General features: G+C 39.7%; 1 protein-coding gene across 9 annotated transcripts in view; it reads right to left on the minus strand.

Moving 5' to 3' along the window:
- ERCC6L2 (ERCC excision repair 6 like 2) overlaps positions 1-20,441 on the minus strand; it is a 227,848-nt gene that overhangs the window by 89,735 nt on the left and 117,672 nt on the right. For all 9 annotated transcript variants that reach the window (XR_012645704.1, XR_012645705.1, XR_012645706.1 and 6 more), the window contains exon 18: positions 6,655-6,836. Coding sequence is in view for 5 of the 9 variants with exons in the window: in XM_074995116.1 (XP_074851217.1) it covers positions 6,655-6,836 (182 nt within the window). In the remaining 4 variants the exon portion in view is untranslated. The remainder of the gene's footprint in view (positions 1-6,654; positions 6,837-20,441) is intronic.

Consider the following 20,441-nt stretch of genomic DNA (forward strand, 5'->3'; position numbering starts at 1 on the left):
AGGGGCTGGGTGTTGACAACAGGGAACAGATAGATTACAGCTTGTGCTGTCTGGAACCCATACATTCAATGGTTTCCCCCATGAAATCCCTCCTAGAATCAGTTGGGGGGGGCACAGTCAGTGGCATTCAGGACTGGCCCCCCTGCAGAACAAAGTCCCTGAAGGAAACATCTCAAATAGTCATTCAACCCTTCTCCCATGCATGACATCCCCCCTAGAATGTGTGGGTGGGGGGGCTAGCCCCCACAGTCATAGGCATTCAGGGCTGCCCCCCACCAGAGAAAGCCACTGAAGGGACCCTGTCAACTGGCCCTTTACCCAGTTCGCCATGCCATCCCTCACAGAATGCGTGTGTGAGGCCGGTGGTGGGGGGAGATATCACAAGTTCTACTCTGTTCCTGTAATATTTTCAGGTGTTATCGTAGGAAAGGGGGAAAGAAAGTGGCTGGGGGACCAGTTGATATGGCACAGTCACCTGGGGAATCCTAGGGGACAGAGTCATTCTGGGATGTGGATATGACAGTCCCCTGCCTGGCATGACAGTTGGCTGATCAGGCAAAAGTTATACCTAACAGTGTTCTTTCAACAGAAGGAAAAGCAGCTGAGCAACCAGTTTACATGGTTCAGTCACCTTCTGTAGCCAGCCTACTTGGTTTTCTTTCACCTGGGATTCCCTACTTTTACTTCTTTCCTTCTGGAAAAAATGTCCGTTTGCTTTCCACGGGAAGGGAATGAGGACAATGCAATGTGGGAAGATGATATCACATACCCACAACCACTTGTAGGGTATTATTTCTCATATCGCACCAGCGAAAGAAATCAGAATGCTATGGGGCTGACGGAACTGTGGGATAGGTTCTCACAACGCACTGCTGCAACAGTCGATGTTTAAGATTGAGTGTGGCAGCACTAACTCGAATTTGTGGGGAATTTATAAAACCCAGTGTTATAAATTCGCATTTATCTCATAATATACACATAACCTAACATACTGCTATCATCTTCCTCCCAATTCTGGAACATGGAGCAATTTAACATATTGAGTACTAAAAAGGTCTCTGACTCAACTGGACACATAGATCTGAGCCTTAGAACTAAAGCTTGAATTTAACTCAGCTTCTTTGGGTGCAGATAGGAAGCAACCATTTCTCCAGGCTTCTGAGAGAGCTCAGTTCTGGGAACAGACAAAAAGCTCCGACACAGAGCCCTCATTAGGCATTGTTAACAACTCTTCAATGATGGGCTGAATAGTTCTCACTGAGAACTACTGGCCTACCCAGCACTTACTGAAATGTTCCTTTAGCCTTGAGTTCCTTGCAATGCAAGTATTTTGGTTTTTAACACTCACAGGTAATTTGGGAGGTGAAGTGGGATAAAATTATGCTGGCTACTGGTGAAGGTCTAAATAGTTTTTGGTTTGATACTTACACATTACTTAAATTCTCCTCTGATGAGAGGGAGGGAGAGACAAGGAAAACTAAATTATAATTTGATAAAAAACTTGACCTTAGCCACAAGGGCCAAGTATGGCGAGACCTTTGGTCTAGACAAAGTTTTGAAAACACATCACAATGTCCAATATCTGGGCATTTAATTAACAGAGCCCTTACAGTGCAAAGTATCCTAAACTGGAAATAGATTTTTATTCATATTAAGAATGGTAGAAAGAAATAAACCCATTCATCCACTCAAAAATATATTGAAATTCTATCTGGTGTGATGGAGGAGGTGCTTAGATGAAAGATCTTACCAAATCAGAACAAAAACACACATATTATTAAAATACAATGTGTACTGAAAATAAAAAAAATCTTTAGATTAATTTTAAGACTTAAAACTCGGATGTTATAAACAAAATCTTAGAACACTGTTAACCTCTAAGGTCAGCCTATGTGTTTTTGGGTATGCTACCTTGAACAACTTGATTTCAATGAACCCATAAGTACCAAATGCTATGGAAACCCTAAACTATGTCTGCAGCAACAACTATGACAATTAATGGCTTGTAAATAAGTAGCAATTTTTGTAAGAAAATTCTATTCTCATTAACACTTGCCTATACTTTCATTCATGCAGTGTTACCAACTTAGTGGACAAATATGATTTAAAATCTTTAAAAGATTATTTTTAAATCTTTTAAAACTATTTAAAAATCTTATTTACAGAAAAGGAAAAGTCATAGATTTAATCTCCTCTGCAATCTAAATGGCTGCTGATGTTGAAGCTGAATGCAGCCGAAACAATGTTTTAAAATACAACAAACTATCTTGAAAGAAAAGCTACATATAAAATATTTTTAGCTAAAATGTCCTGCAGTAAAGTTAAAACATGTTATTAAATCAACAAAAAAATTCAGGAGAGCAGGTGTCAACATGCCTCACATAATTTGAAAGGCATGACAAAAAGCTGGCTGCATTCCATCAAGGAAGTTCTATCTGACATGAGTTATTGCTCTTACTCTGAAGTAGGAAGCACTTGCTAATAAAATAGTTTGCCTGATGTACACTAGTGCAAAGTAGGAACAAAGATTACTAGATAAACCTAGAAAAGTCCTTGTTGCTGGCATCTGTGAAAGATTCACAGGCATAAAGATGCCATGCTCCTTCTCCTCCTTCCCTACATCTCTCTATTGTTAAAGGATGAGAAAGCTCATATTTCAGTAGTGGAAATAATTAAAATGGTTTGAGTGGTAACATACTCATGAGTTCACTGACGGGGGTAGGGAGGGAATCTGGGGTGCAGACTCTGGGAAGGAGTTTGAGGCTGGAGGAAGCAAGGGCGGAGAGCGTGTAGATTCGGTGGGGTCAGAGTGGGATTGTGAGGGGGTTACGGGTGCTGCCCTTACCTAGGGTACCACCTTCTGGCGGTGGCTTCATGGGTCCTCATCCTCCACGCATCCCCTAGCACTGCCTGCTGTCCTCAGGCAATTTAAAAAGGCCACGGCAGCCCCTGCTGCTAACACCAGCAGCACAGCAGGGCTAGAGTGGCTCCTGGCAGCTAGCTCTGTGCTGCTGTTGGCACATCCCTGTGGCCCAGGAGAGGTGTGTGTCTGCATGTGCTACTCCCAGCAGCTGGAGCAGCATACAGACAGCCTCCATGAACTGCAGGGAGCCAGGTGCTGACAGCTGAGTGGACCTGATTAAATAACTTTTGAAACATATTTCACAGGCTGGATTGTGGAACTGCCCACAGGCCGTGAGTTTGAGATCCCTGGTGTAGCTAGAACTGTAGACTGTAACTTTCTGTTAGAACCACTCTAGACTGAACTTGAAGAAAAAGGCCTCAGGTGAAAACCTCCATTATTCTACTTCCAATCCTGAGACATTCAGTTTATTCAGAAATCCAAAACATCAGACACATGGAATATTTTTATTCACTTATATACTTGTATTTTAGACAATGTCTGGATACTGTAAGGCTTTTAAATTCTGATAGCCACTCTTGCCAATATACTTAAAAGCCTACAGAATCCAACCATTTTTTTTTCCTCCCCTCCCATCCCCCCAACATATAAACTATGTTGCTTTGGGAATTCCCTCATGTTCTCATCTTAATTTTCTAAAATGAGGACCAGAAAATGGGAGTGTTAAATCTTACATGAGCCTGCTTAATACCCCAGCTACAGTGTGATTCTAGCAAGGTGCCACCTTTCAGAATATATACTAAAACTAATCTCCCTTCTTCTAGTGTTTGCTGTATATTTATGTTGAAGTTAGGGGTCCTGTGACAATTTAAAAAAGAAAGGTGGTATTGAATCCTGGCTTCTCAGCCAAATTTATCTTAAAAGAAAAAAAAAAATCACACTAAATAGGTTCTAATGTGCTAGACTGTGAGGGAGTCATAAATGAGCATATGGCCACTGAATTACCTATATCAAACTCATTGATAAGTCAGCCACTTTGGTAGCCCTTTAGAAAGTTGAAATCTACAGATGTTAAAACTGTAAAGAACCTTCAAGAACATGAGTGTACCAGACAAGACCTTGGGTCTCAAACCTGTTGCTGTTTGGTTCTTTTTAATTAGATGCTTTCTGCAAAATGCGGGTTTGTAAAATGGAGATGATCTTTTCTCTTAGGCTATGTCTATACTAGGCACAGCAGTCAACTGCTGATATACAATTTTAGCTATTCCAACTGCGTCACTAAAATCGACTTATGAGTGGTCAACTATAACGGTTGTCTATACAGAAGAAAGTTGATGGGAGTGTTTTTCCCATTGACCTTCCTTCAACCTTGCTGCTCACATGGTGTTCTGGGATAGACTGTGACCCTGGAAAGCATTGTTTCACACATGTATAAAACAAAACCATGGAAGATTGACCCTGAACAGGTTGATCTTCCATGGTAGTGTAGACCTAACGTTAGTTGAGTGCTAAATGCAACACTCTTGCTTTCCTTTCCTTGTTCCCACACACTGGGCTTCAAATTGAATTAACAGTACATTGCACATTTTGCATGTAACTGTAAAGAATTTAATGGGAACAATATGTTTAAAAATTCACTATAAAGTTATGAAATAGATGTTCAAAATGTCAATCCATGCACCCTCATTTTCAAATTTTTGGGAAAGACCTTTAAATAATTTAGGCCAAACTTCCAGTTTCAGAAGAGAGGGTGGTTTTGTTTTAACCACTGTAGCAGCTGTCCAGACCACTTACAGATGCTCCATACCTTCTTCAATGGAGAAAGCAGCTTGACTACAATTATATCCCCAAACCATTTTACTAGTTCCTCACTTATTTCAGGATCCAATCTGATATTGGCTTCCTCATTTGTAAGAGGTACACATGGTCTTGCTTAGGCTTTCATAAATTTTCTCTCTCAACTCGTTTATTTGGCATTGGCCTCTTTCTACACCTGTATTCTCTTTGACCATTGTTACTATGAGAATTTTTCCTCTGTAGTTCTTGTCATCTGCTGTCATGTTCCCTTTTCTCTGCACTATTATAATTTAAATGTTGCTAATTAGTATTAAAGAGTGAGGAGACACAGGGTGCAGTGGAATGGGGGAGAGAGAATGAACAAGGAGTCTTTTCTCAAACCGGGAGTTTGCAGGGAGAGGGAGTTGTGGGAGATGAGGAAGCAGCAGCAGAAAGGGGGAAAACCTGAATCTTCTTTTTTTGTTTTTAAATCTGTTTATTCCTTGTACAGTCCTTCTTGCTGAAAGAGCCCAGGTCTGGCAGTAGCCAGTTTCCAATTCAAGCTATAAAAATTTTATATTATGCAGTTTAGTAAATTAAGTTGAAGTATTGTGCAGTGCACATACTATTAATCCTGTTATGAAGACATCTGCAGACATGTAACACATGACATGTTGATACAACATGTTGAAATGGTTTGTGGATGGTTTCATTTGAGTTCAGCCTCAAGAAAGATGGCTGTAAATTCCCATTTAAGTTTTAACAAGAATTGGAATATCAGATCAGTTTAAAATTCCAAAACGTTGATTTTCAACAAGTCATTTATTTTATCCACCCTGATTGGCAGTGAAATATCAGATTACTGTCTGGGTACATTTTCAAATTAGCAGGAAGAGAGAAATCTTTCAAAGCCTAACGCCTCAAGGAAAAGACTACACCTTCCTTCCCTCCCACACACTGGCACTTGCTGTTGAATACATTACAGATTTATCACTTTCCAAAATTCCATTTGTAAAATAAACACTGATCAGATTTAAATAAAAATTGAAGAAGAGCTCCCAGCACCTGATTAAAAAACCTGAATGAATTTTCCCTGAAGCATGTTTTCATAGCCAAATCATAAATACACCTGGCAGACAGCAAATCACACCATGCACGTTCTTGAGTGGTTTTAAATATTCTCTTATCTAAAACGGGTAATACTGTAACATCCAAAAATGAGAACTTCTATTTTTAATAATGAAATGCTCATAGCAGAGTTATAGTCCTGGCTAAGGCAATATATTAAGTAAAATCCTTAAACATTTTAAGTTTATTTCGGAATAACTGAAATTCTGATAAGCACTTTCATCCTCAATTGAATAATCCCTGAATCTCAACCACATTGTGAAAATGGTAGGAAGATATCAATCTACTTTTTTAGATTAAGGAAAATAACAGAGTTGGGCAACGCAGACACACTTGAGAGGCAACATCTTTAATACCTGCATGGCCCTGAGACTGTCACACGGATGGCATTGTGTGCTGATTGGACTGCATGTGGTTAACTAGTCACACAGTGAAAACCACTGCTGTAAACCAATGTAAAATGGGCCAATATCCTTTCCTGGTATTAATCTATTGACTTTAAACAAGTTCAACTGGAATTATTTTGGTCCTACAAATCCAGCTCAATGTCCTCAAATTACTGCAATTTGAAAATTATCAACATTGTCAAACTTTCATAATTTTAATGAAAACACAAAAACACATGTCATGTTTCAAGCAGTTCACCTCTACATTTCAGTTCTGCATATATGGCAAAAGTGTTGTGTGGTATAAGTAACAATATAAAAGTAAAGTTTCCAGTTACGTCAGCTCTTGTCACAGAAAGTCCTCTATAACCCAGTTTTGCCTTCTCCCCACTCCCCGTGTGACTAAAGTTTACTTGACAAAAGAAAACAACACAAATTCCTAAAGTAAGAATTCTTTGTAAACTCTAGTTCTTCCTCACCCTCCTGCCCCAAGAGTCTCACCTGCGAATGCTTTTGGGCGTCTCTCCAATCAAGAAGGTGGTTGGACCGACTCTGTGAACCTTCTTCTGCTTTTGGATTACATGATGTGCAATGCAAAGGTGAAAGTGCTTATAGTTTTTACTCATCTGCTGTTCTCTCGTAATGTTCTTTTCTAATACATCTTCTTGAGTTTCCTTCTCTCTCTAACAAAGAAGAGAAATAGAAAACATTATTTGTCTGTATTTTACAGAATACTTTTTTTTTTTTTGCATTATGTAGCAATTCTGTTCTATCACTCCAGTTTCATAATTAGCCATGGTCCAGCAGTTACCATACTAGCCTGGGACTCAAAAGACCCAATATCAATTACTTTATGCACCACAAAGTTGAGCAAGTTTTGTCTCTTTGTATCTCAGTTCTCCACCTATAAAACCGGGATAATACTATTTCCCTGCCTTACAACAGTATAGAAAGGATAATAGACTTAGGCTAGGTCTACACTAGAGAGTTTCGTCGACAGAAGGGGCATCTACACTTGTAAAACATTCTTTCAACAGATTCTCGACAGAACTCTGAATTTGCTTTGGCAGGATTATCCCTCAAAAATTTAAGGCACAACAGTCTGTAGCGTAGACACTTCTGTCGACAGAGAGGGCTTCCGGTTGCCAGGCAGCTCTCTTTGCAGAGCTGCCATTCTGCTTTCTGGCACCAGGGGGCAGTGCAGTCTCGCAGTTTTCTGTCAACAGAGCAAGTTGTGTGCAGATGCAACCTGTTGACAGAGGTTCTGTCAAGATTTCCCTGTTGTAACTTCTGTCGACAGATGCTTCCAGTGTAGACATAGCCTTAATCTTTCACCAAATGCTATTACAATGGGCACCAATTTCAGTTGGATCATAATACAAATTAGGACATTAAATAAAATTAGGACATTAAAATTATTATATTGACCAAATAGATCCTCATTCTTTCCTTGCTTCATTTAGCAAGATTATACAGGCAATCTAAATTTCCACATTAGTTCCTGTTTATTAATGTTTTTGTTACATGTATACTTGTCCTGTGCAGAATTTTCAGTTACTTAATACCCAAATCTGCTTCTCAATATTTTCTTCAATCCATTCTTATTTGATGCATGCCCATTTTCTAATTTCCAGTGGACTGTTTGCAATGTTCTTATGTCCTAGGATCTCACATCTGTTCTCATTATATTACCATGGCAAAAAACATATCCAATTTGCATGGTGAGGGAGGCTCTAACAAACAATGAAGATAAGTACATAAAGGACACCAAAGATTTAAACTTTTACTTTGACAAGATAAGTGCACAACTCCAATCATCATCAAAGCTGCTGTGAGCTCTTATACAGACTGCCAAACACTGATGTCATGACTCTGAGGCTATATGTCTATATTAGGCAAAGTAAGTTGATCACAAATATGCAATTCTAGCTATGGCAACTGCGTAGCTAGAATTGACATATCTGCACTCGGCTTACTTGGCCGCCCCTATCAGGGAAGGTCAACGGGAGAGTTGCTCCTGTCAAGCTCCCTTACTCCTCGCATTTCGACTGTGACCCATACTAGATGTGCAAAATCAAACCCTGAAAGAGTGGGTCAATCTTCCAGTATAGTGTAGACATAGCCTGAGTTTTTTTTGTTTTTTTGGTTTTTTTAAAAAACAAAAACAAAAAAACAACAGTCTTCTCTTCTCACAAGGAATATTATAATGATACTACTCAGGAAGCAGATGGGGATAGCTCAGTGGTTTGAGCATTGGCCTGCTAAACGAAGGACTGAGCTCACAACCCTGGAGGGGGCCATTTAGAGATCTGGAGCAAACAGGTTAAAAAAAATTCTATCGGGGATGCTGATAGGTCCTGCTGTGAGTGCAGGGGACTGGACTTGGGGACCTCTCAAGGTCTCTTCCAAGTCTATGATATAGGTGTATCTCCATTTAAAAATCTCAGTATGTGTATATTTTCAAAACACAGAGATGTTGTATAATTCTTGTTTGAATACATACGTGTTTATAGAATTTTCATCTGAAAATTGTGATGCATTTTAATAGAAAGCCTAAAGGATGGGTTCAAAATAATTTATTCTGGTAGGTCAGATATTTACACGAAAAATATTTATGGTAGAATAAATGCTCTCCTTCAAGGAATCAGGTGCTATATTAAAATTATATAATTTAATTAAAGAAAGCAAACATACCCGGTGTACAGTACTAGTCTAGTCATGCCAGTGTCTGCCTTAGAAATACTTTATAACTCCCTAAATTTTCATCCATACATCTCTTTCAACAGAGAACACAAAATAGATGAGACTGCAATGTTTTGGTTTACACATCTGTTCAAACACAAAAGATTAAAAATCTCTCTCTTTGGGAAAAAGCCAAATCTTGTAAACACACTAAGAGTCATAAAATTGCTAGTCTTTGCAAAGAACCAGAATCACTGTAAAAACATACTGCTTACTGTAAATAAACTATCACAAATGGCATCTGTAATTCTAAAAGAACAAAAACTTTTAAGTGTGTTTACAAAAGCTGGCGAAACTCTTATCCTGACCAAATTAGCTGGTCACGGTTTCTGATAGAGGTAGAAAAAGTTACTGTAAACACTGTTTCCCAAGAGCTAATGCTGGTGGCAGCCTAAAGCAACTATGAATTACCTTTGAAAGTCTTATTTCAGTCTTCTGGACAAAAGCCAACTAGTGAAATGGACCTACCACCAACTTATGCTGAAGCAGAATTACTAGCATCATGTGAATTTGTGCAAAAATGTTCATGATTTTATCCAGTTCAAATACAAGTCTAAACTCAAGCAGCCACACACTTTTCAAAAATGACAAAACATGAACTTTTGGGCAAGAACAGACAATTAGCATAACTCTTCTCACGAAAACTTCAGTCTCTCTCAGGGACTTAGTCAAAAGACCATTGATTTCAATAAAGTTTAAATGAAGCAGTATGTTTTGTACACAGGTACGTGAAAATATTACATGAGTCATTTGACACAATTTGAGAAATTCCTTTCCTGATTGTTTAGTTTCAAATATCAATTTTTGATATAATAATTACTGTTAAAATGAACAAAAACAGCATGGTACTATTTTGGTTGCTTATTTCCTGTTTTGTTTGCACTTGGGATGGATTTCTAGTTATTACTCTCTTCAAGCCTAGTCTCATTTCCTCCTTTTCACTCTTGCATTGCTGATGTTTGTTCCAGGCCCCTCTTTTCATGGCCATTTGGCTTCTTCTCTAACCCTCTGTTTCAAGCCTATTTCATGCGAGCAACTTTCTTTCAACAGCTGCCCTTTTCCTTGTCTCTCAAGGGCCTTTCCGCTTCACCTTCAAATCCACATAATTTCTTATAAACACTCCTACATCAAATTCCATGCTGACCTCACACCACTGGCCTCTTTCTTTGGCATTATCTAATATACTGTATACAACCAAATTAGGTACCACTCCTGCAAAGATTAATTGAACTGCATGGGACTTGATAGAGTTGTGTCTCTTTATAGGACTGGACTTTGTACAGAGAGTTTGTTAACTGGAATGCTCACTTAGAAAGTAAGTAAGCTTTATGTCTTTAAAAAAAAAAAAAAAAGTGAAAACCAGTATGCAAACCCCAAAACACTTTACCTGGCTGAACAGAACAAAAGCAGTAATTAGAGACAAAAGGCATGCTTTAAAAACTGGAAGTCAAAGCCTAGTGAGGAAAATAGCGTCATAGTCTAAAACAGGCAGACCAAAACATTTGAAGAGCAAGCAGCAAAAGAAAAAACAGTACTTTTTTTCCATCCAAAAATACATCAGAAGTTAGAAGCTGCTGGATGATCAAAATGTCAGAGGAGCACAGCCCTCAGGGAAGACAAAAACAGTTGCAGATAAAGTAAATGAATTTCTTCAATGTGTTTTCACTGAAGCAGATGAAAGGGAGATTTCCACACCTACACCATTCTTTTTAGGAGACAGAATGGAGGAATTGTCCCAGATTGAGGTGTCAATAGAGGTGATTCTGGAACAATTTATAGATTAAACAGTAACAAGTCCTCAGAATCAAATGGCCAGAAGGAACTCAAATGAGAATCTATAATCTATCACTGAAATCAGTCTCTGTACCAAAGGATGGAGGAGAGCTAATGTAGTGATTTATAAAAAAAAAAAAAACAACCTATAGTAAAGACCAGAATTATCAGATGCTTAGATGAACAAGAAATGTCGGGTAAGTGGCAACATGGCTTTTGTAAAGGGAAATCATGCCTCACCAAATTTATCAGTATTCTTTGAGGGAGTCAACAAGCATGGGGACCAAGATGATACAGTTGATATAGTCTATTTAGAATTTCAGAAAACCTTAGCAAGGTCCATCAAATCAACTACGGTACATGTTTGTAGGCTGTGTGTGCCACAATGCTCCACAGTTCTTTGCTCTGGTCTCTTCCATCTCTGCTGCTCTCAGGTGTGGGGGAATTAGGCAACAGGAAGACCGTTTCAATTCAGCAACTGGAAGCCCGTGGCTGTACAGTCACATGAGGCTGAAATATCTTTTTGTTTGCTAGTAGCATGGCTGTGGGATTTGTGGTTCTGTGTATACCCCTGCTAGCTGCTTTTTTTTTTCCTATACTGTCTGGTGCCAGCTGCGCTTCCCCCGCACCATGTGGCAGCTAGGTTGTGGGTGGGGGTCGTGAGTGTCTGATAGGATGAGAAACTTCTTTTCAGCCATTTACATGGTGTCTCCTGCTCCACACATCCCCTCCCTTCCCTGTGAGTTACCACACATTCTGGAACTTTCCTTACACGCACCACATGGCACTTAGTCTGTGGTGGGGGTCGTGCTTGGACGAGAAACTTCTTTTCAGCTGCTTACATTTTGTCCTGACCCCCACATCCCCTCCCTTCTCTCCCCCCACAAGGCACCATGCAGTCTGGAACTGTTCCACGCCCAGCCACATCACATGGCTTCATCCTGAATCAATAAAAAGATGTGCTGTGAAAGATGACAGGCAGCTTGCGTGTGGCGAGGATCCTGTAGCCAGCCAAGGGAAGTCTCCCTGTTCAGTCATGATTTTTGGGAAACAGAAGAAAACACTTTGTCACTAGCATGACTGTGCTCTTGGAGGAAATTTCTGGATGGACTTTAGCCAGGGTCTGGACATAATCGTGGGTCTTTTAGCTGCCATGGGGAAGTCTCCTTGGTGGTCACAATTTTCAGGTGATGCTGTAGTTGGGGGTCTCTTCGCCGCCTGGGGGATGCCTCCCTCAGTGGTCATGATTTTCAAGTGCTGGCTGTAGCTGGCGGTCTTTTAGCTGCCCGGGGGAAGTCTTACTCGCCAGTCACGAATACTACAGGGTTCAGGGAACTGTGGGATAGATTCCCACAACACACTGCTGCAGCAATCGATTTAAGCTACTTGTGCATGGCAGCAATAAGTAGATTTTGTGGGGAGCATGTGGGAATGAGAGGATGCTCAAAATGGAATTGATAAAACCCAGCATTAATAAATCCACGTTAAGAAAAATCTGTTTTAGTGCATAGTGTAGACAGAGCCAAAGGGTCTTATGTGTAAAGGAAGCAGTCATGGATTAGTAAATGGTTGAAAGACAGGAAACAAAACGTAAAAATAAATGGCCTTTTTTTTTCCCACAATGGAGAAAGGTAAATAGCGTCATCCTCCAAGGATCTGTATTGGTAATATTGGTGTTCAGCACATTCATAAATTATCTAGAAAAGCGGGTGGTGAAGTTTTCACACAGTACAAAATTATTCAAGATAGTTAAGCCCAAAGTAGAATGGGAAGAATTACAAAGCATATCTCACAAAAATAGGCCACAAAATGCCAGATGAAATTCAAGGATATGATATATGCAAAATAATGCACATTGGAAAACATAATTCCAACCATATATACAAAATTATATTGTCAAAATTAGCTGTCACCATTCAAGAATGAGATCTTGGATTCACTGTGGACAGTTTTCCAAAAATACATGATAGTCAAAAAAGCTAACAATGCTAAGAACCCATGGGAAAGTGACATATAATTAGACAGAAAATATCATATTACCTCATATAAATCCATGGTACACCCATATTTTGAATATTGCATGCCCCACCTCAAAAGAAGAGATGTCGGAGTTGAAAAAGTTCAGAGAAAGGCAAGAAAAATGATTAAGCAAGTTTCCACATAAGGAGAGATTAAGACGACTGGGACGGTTCTGTTTGAAAAACAGGCAACAAAGGAGGGATGTTATGGAGGTCTATAAAATCATGAATGGCATGGAGAAAGTGAACAGGGAAGTGTTTTTGTTTCCCATAACACAAGAACCATAGGTCACCTATGAACCTGGGTTAGTAGGTTTAAAACAAATATAAGGAAGTCCTTCTTCCACACAATGTAAGTTCAAACTGCCAGGCAATGCTGTGAAATTAAAAACTATAACTGGGTTCAAAATAGAATTAGGTTATGTTCCTAATAGCTAAGATACTCAGGGATGCAAACCAATGGTCCGGATACCCCTAATATCTCTGAGTGCTAGAAGCTATGTGGGGGGGGGGTGCCAAGATGATATCTGACAAATTGTCTTTGTTCTGTTCATTCCTGCTGAAGCATATGACACTGGCCACAGCCAGAAGACAGGATATAGGGCTAGATGACCATTGATTTTTGTTCCAATACAATCATTCTTGTGTAGAAGAAAAATCTTTTAAATGGTCTGGCAGATTCTTATATAATCCAGCACTCTTTTCATCACTATATTAAAACCTTATGAAAATCTTACCAATTCAGATGTGAATGGGAAGCCCATTATGAATTAATGAATTCTGTGATTAAGTGAAGAAATGGGCAATAAAAGCCCCAGAATATTATATCAGAAGTCATACATTGTGCATGTAGTTTTATTATTATATAATAAAAATAGTAAATATGTTGCTGAGTATTTTTAAACCATAACCAAATTGTATTGATAAATCCTTACTTCACAATGGCTACGTCTACACTAGCCAAAAACTTCAAAATGGCCAGCTACTTCGAAGTCCCCTTATTCCTAAATACACTAGTTTTTGGCTAGTGTAGACACGGCCAATCTTTCAAATACTGGCTAAAAAGTAGGATGAGCACTCGTGACTTGTGCTTGTGAATTTTGGGTCGCGTAGCGTAATGAAATGTGAAGTAGCATTCTATGGAATTAAACCAGAAATCCTCCAGCTGTTTGAAAAGTGTTCACTGAATGCTCCATTGATGGTCCTCTGTCGTCCCATTCATAATTCAGTCCATTCATGATCAAGAACATGACAGGTGACAATAGGCATCCTTGTTGTACTCCTAACAGTATTCTGAAGGATTCTGTGAAGACACCATTGAGAACAACTTGGCATCTCATGGGTTTGTATGTTGAACAGATCAGGTTAATAATTTTGGATGGGATGCCATGGTGTTGCAGCAGTTTCCACAGAGTCTCTCTATCAATGCTACTCAAGGCTTTTTCAGTCTATGAAAGTTATATACAGGGGGAGTTCCACTCTGTTCTATGATCACTCTGACAGGTGCTGTTTTGTCAGTACAAGATCTCTTGCTTCGGAAGCAAGTCTGTTCTTCCCTGAGCTGTCTATCAGATCATTTCTGTCTTTGTTCTCTACAAGAGAATCCTACTGGACGTCTTCCCAGAATAGACACTAATGCGATGCCCCTCTCCAGTTCTTGAGTTCCTTCAGGTTGCCTTTCTGTGAAAGGTAGCCATGTTTCCAGTCTGGTGAGATCTCCTCAACATCCCAGATTTTCTCAAATAGATATACATATTTCATAGAGCAGGAAGGGACGTCGAGGTCATTGAGTCCAGTTGCCTGCCCTCCCAGCAGGACCAAGCACCATTTTGGACAGATTTTTTTAATCTATTTGCCCAGACTCCTAAATAGCCTCTTCAAGGATTCAACTCACAACCCTGGGTTTACAAAGACACTGCTCAAACCACTAAGCCATCGCTCCTCATTCTCACTACCTGCCTTGATTGCTTCTGTGGGGATGTTTTCTGGACCAGGCGCTTTTCCACTTTTCAGATGGGCAATGGGTTTTCTGATTTCTTCTTTTGTAGGTCTGCTGCTTTTAATTTGCAGTGATATATTTGCAGTCGGTAACTCTGGCGATTCCATGTGGGTAGGGTGGTTCAGTAGCTCTTCAAAGTGTTCCTTCCACCTACTGAACTGCTCACTTGGGTATGTTAGCACATGCCCCTCCTTATCCTGTACTGGTTGAGACACTGTATGTTGTGGCCCAGCTATTTTCTGTGTGATGTCATACAGCTCTTTCTAGTTTCTCCAGTTTGTTCCGCTTGTTTCCCACAAAGTTTTTCTTGTCCCATTTTGCAGACTTCTTAACTTCTTTATTGGCTTCTGAATACTGTCTCTGAGCCTCTACTTTGGCTGCTCTTGTTTTGCTATTGTTGATTGCTGCTTTTCTGTCCTTTTGTTCCTTCACTTTTCTCAGAGTTTCTATTTTGATCCATTCTTTGTGAGGCCTTGTCCTCTTTCCCAATGTTTCAAAACAGGTCTCTTTCCAGACTGTTTTTGGTGTCTTCCCAAATTTGTTCCACAGTAGCATCTTCCAGGATAATGTTTGTCAGAAGTGCGTATCTGTTGGAAAGCTCCACCTGGAAACTAGCACTTGTCTCTAAATTCTTCAGCTGCTCCGTGTTGAATCTCAATTCTGGTTTGCGGTATACCTCTTGAGCTTAAACTTGAGTTTTATCATGACCAGATGGTGATCTGAACCTACATCTGCATCGATCTCCTGAAAGAACTGCTGATACAGATGTGATCTGAATGATGGGCTGGTGAAACCTAAGTGACCTTATGGATCCTGTTGTGTGGAAAAACACTACCACCTTTCACCAAACCATTGAAGCAACAAAAATAACTGAAAATGGAGAGTCCTTCATTCATAGGCCTAGGCCTTCTTTTCCCATGATTTGTTCTCTGCCTGTATTTATGTTTCCAATTTTTGCATTGAAGTTGCCCATCAAAATCAAGATATTCTTCTTTGCTTTCCGGTTCACCATACTTTTTAGTTTCTCATAGAAGTCTGTTTTACATTCCTCAGCTGCTTCGTTGGTTGGTACATAATATTGCTCACTCAGTACCTTCTGCACTTTGGTGTAGAAGCTGGCTGTGATGATGAGTGAAGATACTGCTGCCTACTCCATTAAAGCACCAGATGCCTCTTTTGAGAGCATCGAGCCCCCACCTTCTGTGTGTGGTGTGCTCTCTTCTTCATGTCCTGAGTAGATGAGGGTTTCACCTGTTGCCAGGTGTAGCTGCCCAGATTGTGTCCATCTTGTCCCACAGAATCCTAAAACTGCAAGTTTGTACTGTTTCATCTCCACTGCATTCTGTTTCTTCGCTTGATACATGTTCTGAATGTTCCACATACCAAACTGGGTGCTTGTCCTGGATGAGAGAAGGGTCATCTGCACATGTTTAAAAACGACAAATACATGATGATGTGCAAAATATTTTTAATCCACAGTGTGGAAACATAGGAGGATTTTGGTCAATCAGAGATACGATACTTTGACACATTTTCCAATTATCTTGCTTGAATCTATAATAATTTGTCTCTGGCTCTCAATCCAATATATATTTTTGAAAAAAGTAGGCAGCCAGCAGAATAGTAAATTGACACCATTCTGATGAAGTCAGTAAGTTCTGTGGGGCTATAACATGTACTTGCAGAGCATTTAACTGTTCCAGGAAACCTCGATTCATACTGTCTAAGGGGTTAAAGCCTTTGATCACAGGCTTATTCATTCACCAACAAATGCATGGCTAAAAGATTTGAAACACCATCTTTCTAAACTACATTTCTCACATTTTCCTTCCTCTCAAACCAATATAAAAGAGGAAAGGTCCAGTGCAATGGCAAAGCAACATTGTCTCTGTAGCACTGAAGGCAAGAAATTATTTATTTGCATATTACTAGATTAAGCCTAGTCCATCACAGTTTTTCACCCTTTTGTCAGATTAAAATCTGTGAAGTGTAGTCTAAATTGAATCATTGAAGACTGACAATATATTTTCAAACAAAAGCCTACATGGTAAAAGCTGCCCTTACTGAGCTGATAAGGACTCCTTAGATGTCAAAGAGCTAGTCCAGGTTTATGTCCCTACCACTTGCTCCTCAGTGTACAAGGCATTACAGGAAAATGGTAAAGGTGGTAACATGGCTTGAATGCTTGATTACTTTATTGCTCAAGCAATCCCTTGGTGAGCTTAACAGTCCCTTGGGAGCAATTTGCAAATGGTTCATATAATACAAAAACACTACTTAATTTGCCAAGAGTACCTGGGCCTGGACTAGCTGACCTCTAAAGGCTCCTGTGATTCTATATTACAGCATTACTAAGGCTACTCTACCTTCTGCTGGATTTTGAGCCAATCGCTCATTGCGGCAGAAACTAGTGGGCACAAAGGTGATAAATAGTCCCCTTTGCCCCCTTCTAATTTTGTGGGGAGATAGCCAAGAAGAAAACTGTGCTCTTAAACTGAAATCCACTGAAACTTTCAAAGGTAACTCTAAGAAAGGTTTTGTTTGGCAACAGTGCTGGTAAAAAACCAATCAGAGCAAGTGCCTTTCTGTGAAGGGACTGATTCCATTTCCCACAACATTAGCCTCATCTCCTTTCATATGGCCACAGTTAACTTATCAGCAAATTCCACCAACATCCAAGGCATCCATGACGGTATCAGTCTGAATTCAGCTATGCTCTTGATTTTCACCAGGCCAGTTTATACAGGGGACATAATTCAATTACTTTTTGATTTTCTTCTGTTAAAAAAACCACTTCTCCTCACATAGACTTACCTGTAACTGTCCAACAAGAATGCTCCCATCAACTGCAGAGATGAATCCTTCCTTAGACAGGACAGGAAACAGCCCAAAATAGGCCTGATGAGGCAGAAGTTCTTAGAGTAATAAACAGTTTCCCTCTCCCTTCCTCTTCCATGCAACACTCAACACTGTGCTTTTTTAACATATTCAACTTCAGATCAGCCAAAGACTGAGGCACACCATTCCTGAAATTGTAATCTCAAACTTGGAACTTGAAAATGCTGATAATAGATTACCGGGTCAACCAAAGGCAGACACATCTCTACTCTGTACAATAGTCTGCCAATAGCTCTTCTCCACTGAGATGGAGAGAAGATATTTCCAGGGTCAACAGCAATCTCTGTCTTCCTTTATAACTGGTCAACAGGATTAATTAATTCAAGTGACATATTGCCTTAGAGCATTGGGAATTCTAACCACCAATCAATCGTCATCACTATAGTTGAAAACGGGAAAGAGAACTGCTAGTCCATCTCAGTACTCAAGACAACAGGGCCAACAGCTGCCGTGGGTCCCAGGGCAAAGTTGAAGGGGAGCCCAGCTCCACATGCCAGAAGGGGGTGGGACCAAGAACAGTCATCTCTCAGTGCTACCCAGACCATGGTGCTAACCCCTCCCAAATGTCCCAACTGCCCTGTGCAGCTGGCACAGCACTGCCGTGGCAGTTCAAAGGGGTCCAGAGTTTTGGCTGCTGCTGCTGCCAAAGTAGCAACAGCGGCAGCCAGATCTCTAGGCCCCTTTGAAATGCTGGGCTTTGCCCCATTTGCCTCCCCCTCCCTCCTCCCACATCCCATCAGTGGGCCTGGTTGGCCATCACTTATTCCATTAGAAGTCAGAAGACCTTGGAAGAACTTCTCCAGATTCCCATTATTGCAGATAGTCCAGAACAACAGTTCACCAACAGCTATACATTTGAGAAAACTGTGAGTATAGTATATTTAAAAAATTGCATTCAAAGGGTTAATTCTATAATATGCTGAAATGGTAACCTTTATGAAATAACTATACAGGCCAATCATTTGGGAACAATTACTTGAAAGCAGTTTAGACTTTCCTATCCTGAAAGAGCAGAATAAGGAATGTTCTCTCTCCATAGCCTACACACATTGTAAACAACCTATCTTTCCTGGCTGAATGCAAAAGCTGTATAAACACACACTAATCAAATCTACTATAGCTGGTAGAAATCCTTTGTTAAAGCAATCTAAAAAATGCCAATATAATACAAATACGATAAAGAGGAGTTCTTAATAACACAACTTTTGTATTTACAGTATTCTGAGCAGCACTTAAACCTGCATTGGGTATACAAAGGGCACTTTTTTTTAGACTGACAGCATGTTTAGTTCTCTCATTTACACCACACTGCAACAACATAAAGAGGGGTTTACCATTAATCCAGGTTTTACTACAAAGCATCCCGTTATTTCTCTGTCAAACTCCGGTAAGAGTGCCAAGTGTCTGTCATCCAATTCAGGGGATTAAGTCTTCTTTTATAGCATGATACTTGTACCAATTTATAAAAATACAGATATAGTTTCTTAGAGTTGGTCACAGTCTATATTTTGGCCAGGATTCATGCTGCAGAGGTTGAATATGACAGCTGGCAGGAAGCTGAGGGGAGAATACATCCTCCCCCTTTTCAGTCACCACATTTCAGTTGCCATAGTAATTAATCCTCAATTGAATGGCTGTCTTTGTACATTTCTTTTCAGTAAAACTTTCAGTAAACTTAAGTTGAAAACATGCAGTTGACTGAAGAAAAAAAAAATACAAACCAAGGCTCCACATAACCCACAGGTACAGTACCAGTTTTGTGACTACAGTATTTACAGCCACTGAAAGCAAATTACCTCTAATGTAGGGTATTATCGGTTTTTCAAAATGCTTATATATGCCCTGTCCTTGTTTTTATAATTGTTTTTATAAAGTAAATTTTCCCCTTTCTAAAAATTCTTCTTCCTTTCCTTTGGAAAAAAATCTCTTCAGAAAAAAATATGACAAAAATCAGCTTCGAAGGAATTAAGTAGAGGACATCTTAGACCCCTGTACTTTTGAATTTTCATGTAGACTGTTTCAAGGGGTTGTTTTTGCCAATTAACACAGAAATTAATTAAGGGATTAATTATGGAATCCAGACATTCAATTCAGAGTAGATTGGAAACAGTAGACGAGGATGTTTCACCTTGGCTCTGGAAGGCTTTTATTTCTTTTATGTTTAACAACCCTTCCCTGCTAATAAGACTGCAAGCTATCCAAAAAAGCAAAATATCATCAAGGGAAATAAATCATGAACAGCTAGTCCTGAAAATCAGCCAGGCTGCTACAGTCTTCAGTCACTCCGGGCACAAGAGAAATGGAAATGCAAACTGTTGAAATATTTAGTGGGCATGTCAGCTCTGAAGAAATATGCAAACACCTATATTTTCTTCATACTATTTACCTCACCCAGGAGGAATGTGACTTGACTTTGTTATTTGCATAGTTGCCACAACTGTTGGCCCTTTTCTTTTGTAATGCTGAAATCAGTGAGAGTTAATAACTGTGTGATATGGGTTCTTCATCTTTTCTAAAATGAGGGCTACAAAGACCACACTATTCAATCCATTGCCTCACTTGCACTGAATATTTTACTCTCTTCAGAAACTTTTTCCACTTGAATATACTTCCTTTTCATCTGATTACAACCCCTGGTGGAGAATACAAACAGGTTTTCTGTGTAACATGATGACACACTGTCAATGGAGGTAAAATCCTCTTGTAATAATGCCAATATTTTAAGCAAGTTTGTGGTTGTTCATGCACTGACATCAGAAGTATAAATCTTTTTACGAAAACAAATGCTGTAAAGGATGGGCCCCCTGGATCCTATTAAATTAGTTAAGGGTGGGCACGATGAGATGTGGAAAAATTAA

Source organism: Carettochelys insculpta, chromosome 5, assembly GCF_033958435.1.
Source record: "Carettochelys insculpta isolate YL-2023 chromosome 5, ASM3395843v1, whole genome shotgun sequence".
Taxonomy (NCBI): Eukaryota; Metazoa; Chordata; order Testudines; family Carettochelyidae; genus Carettochelys; species Carettochelys insculpta.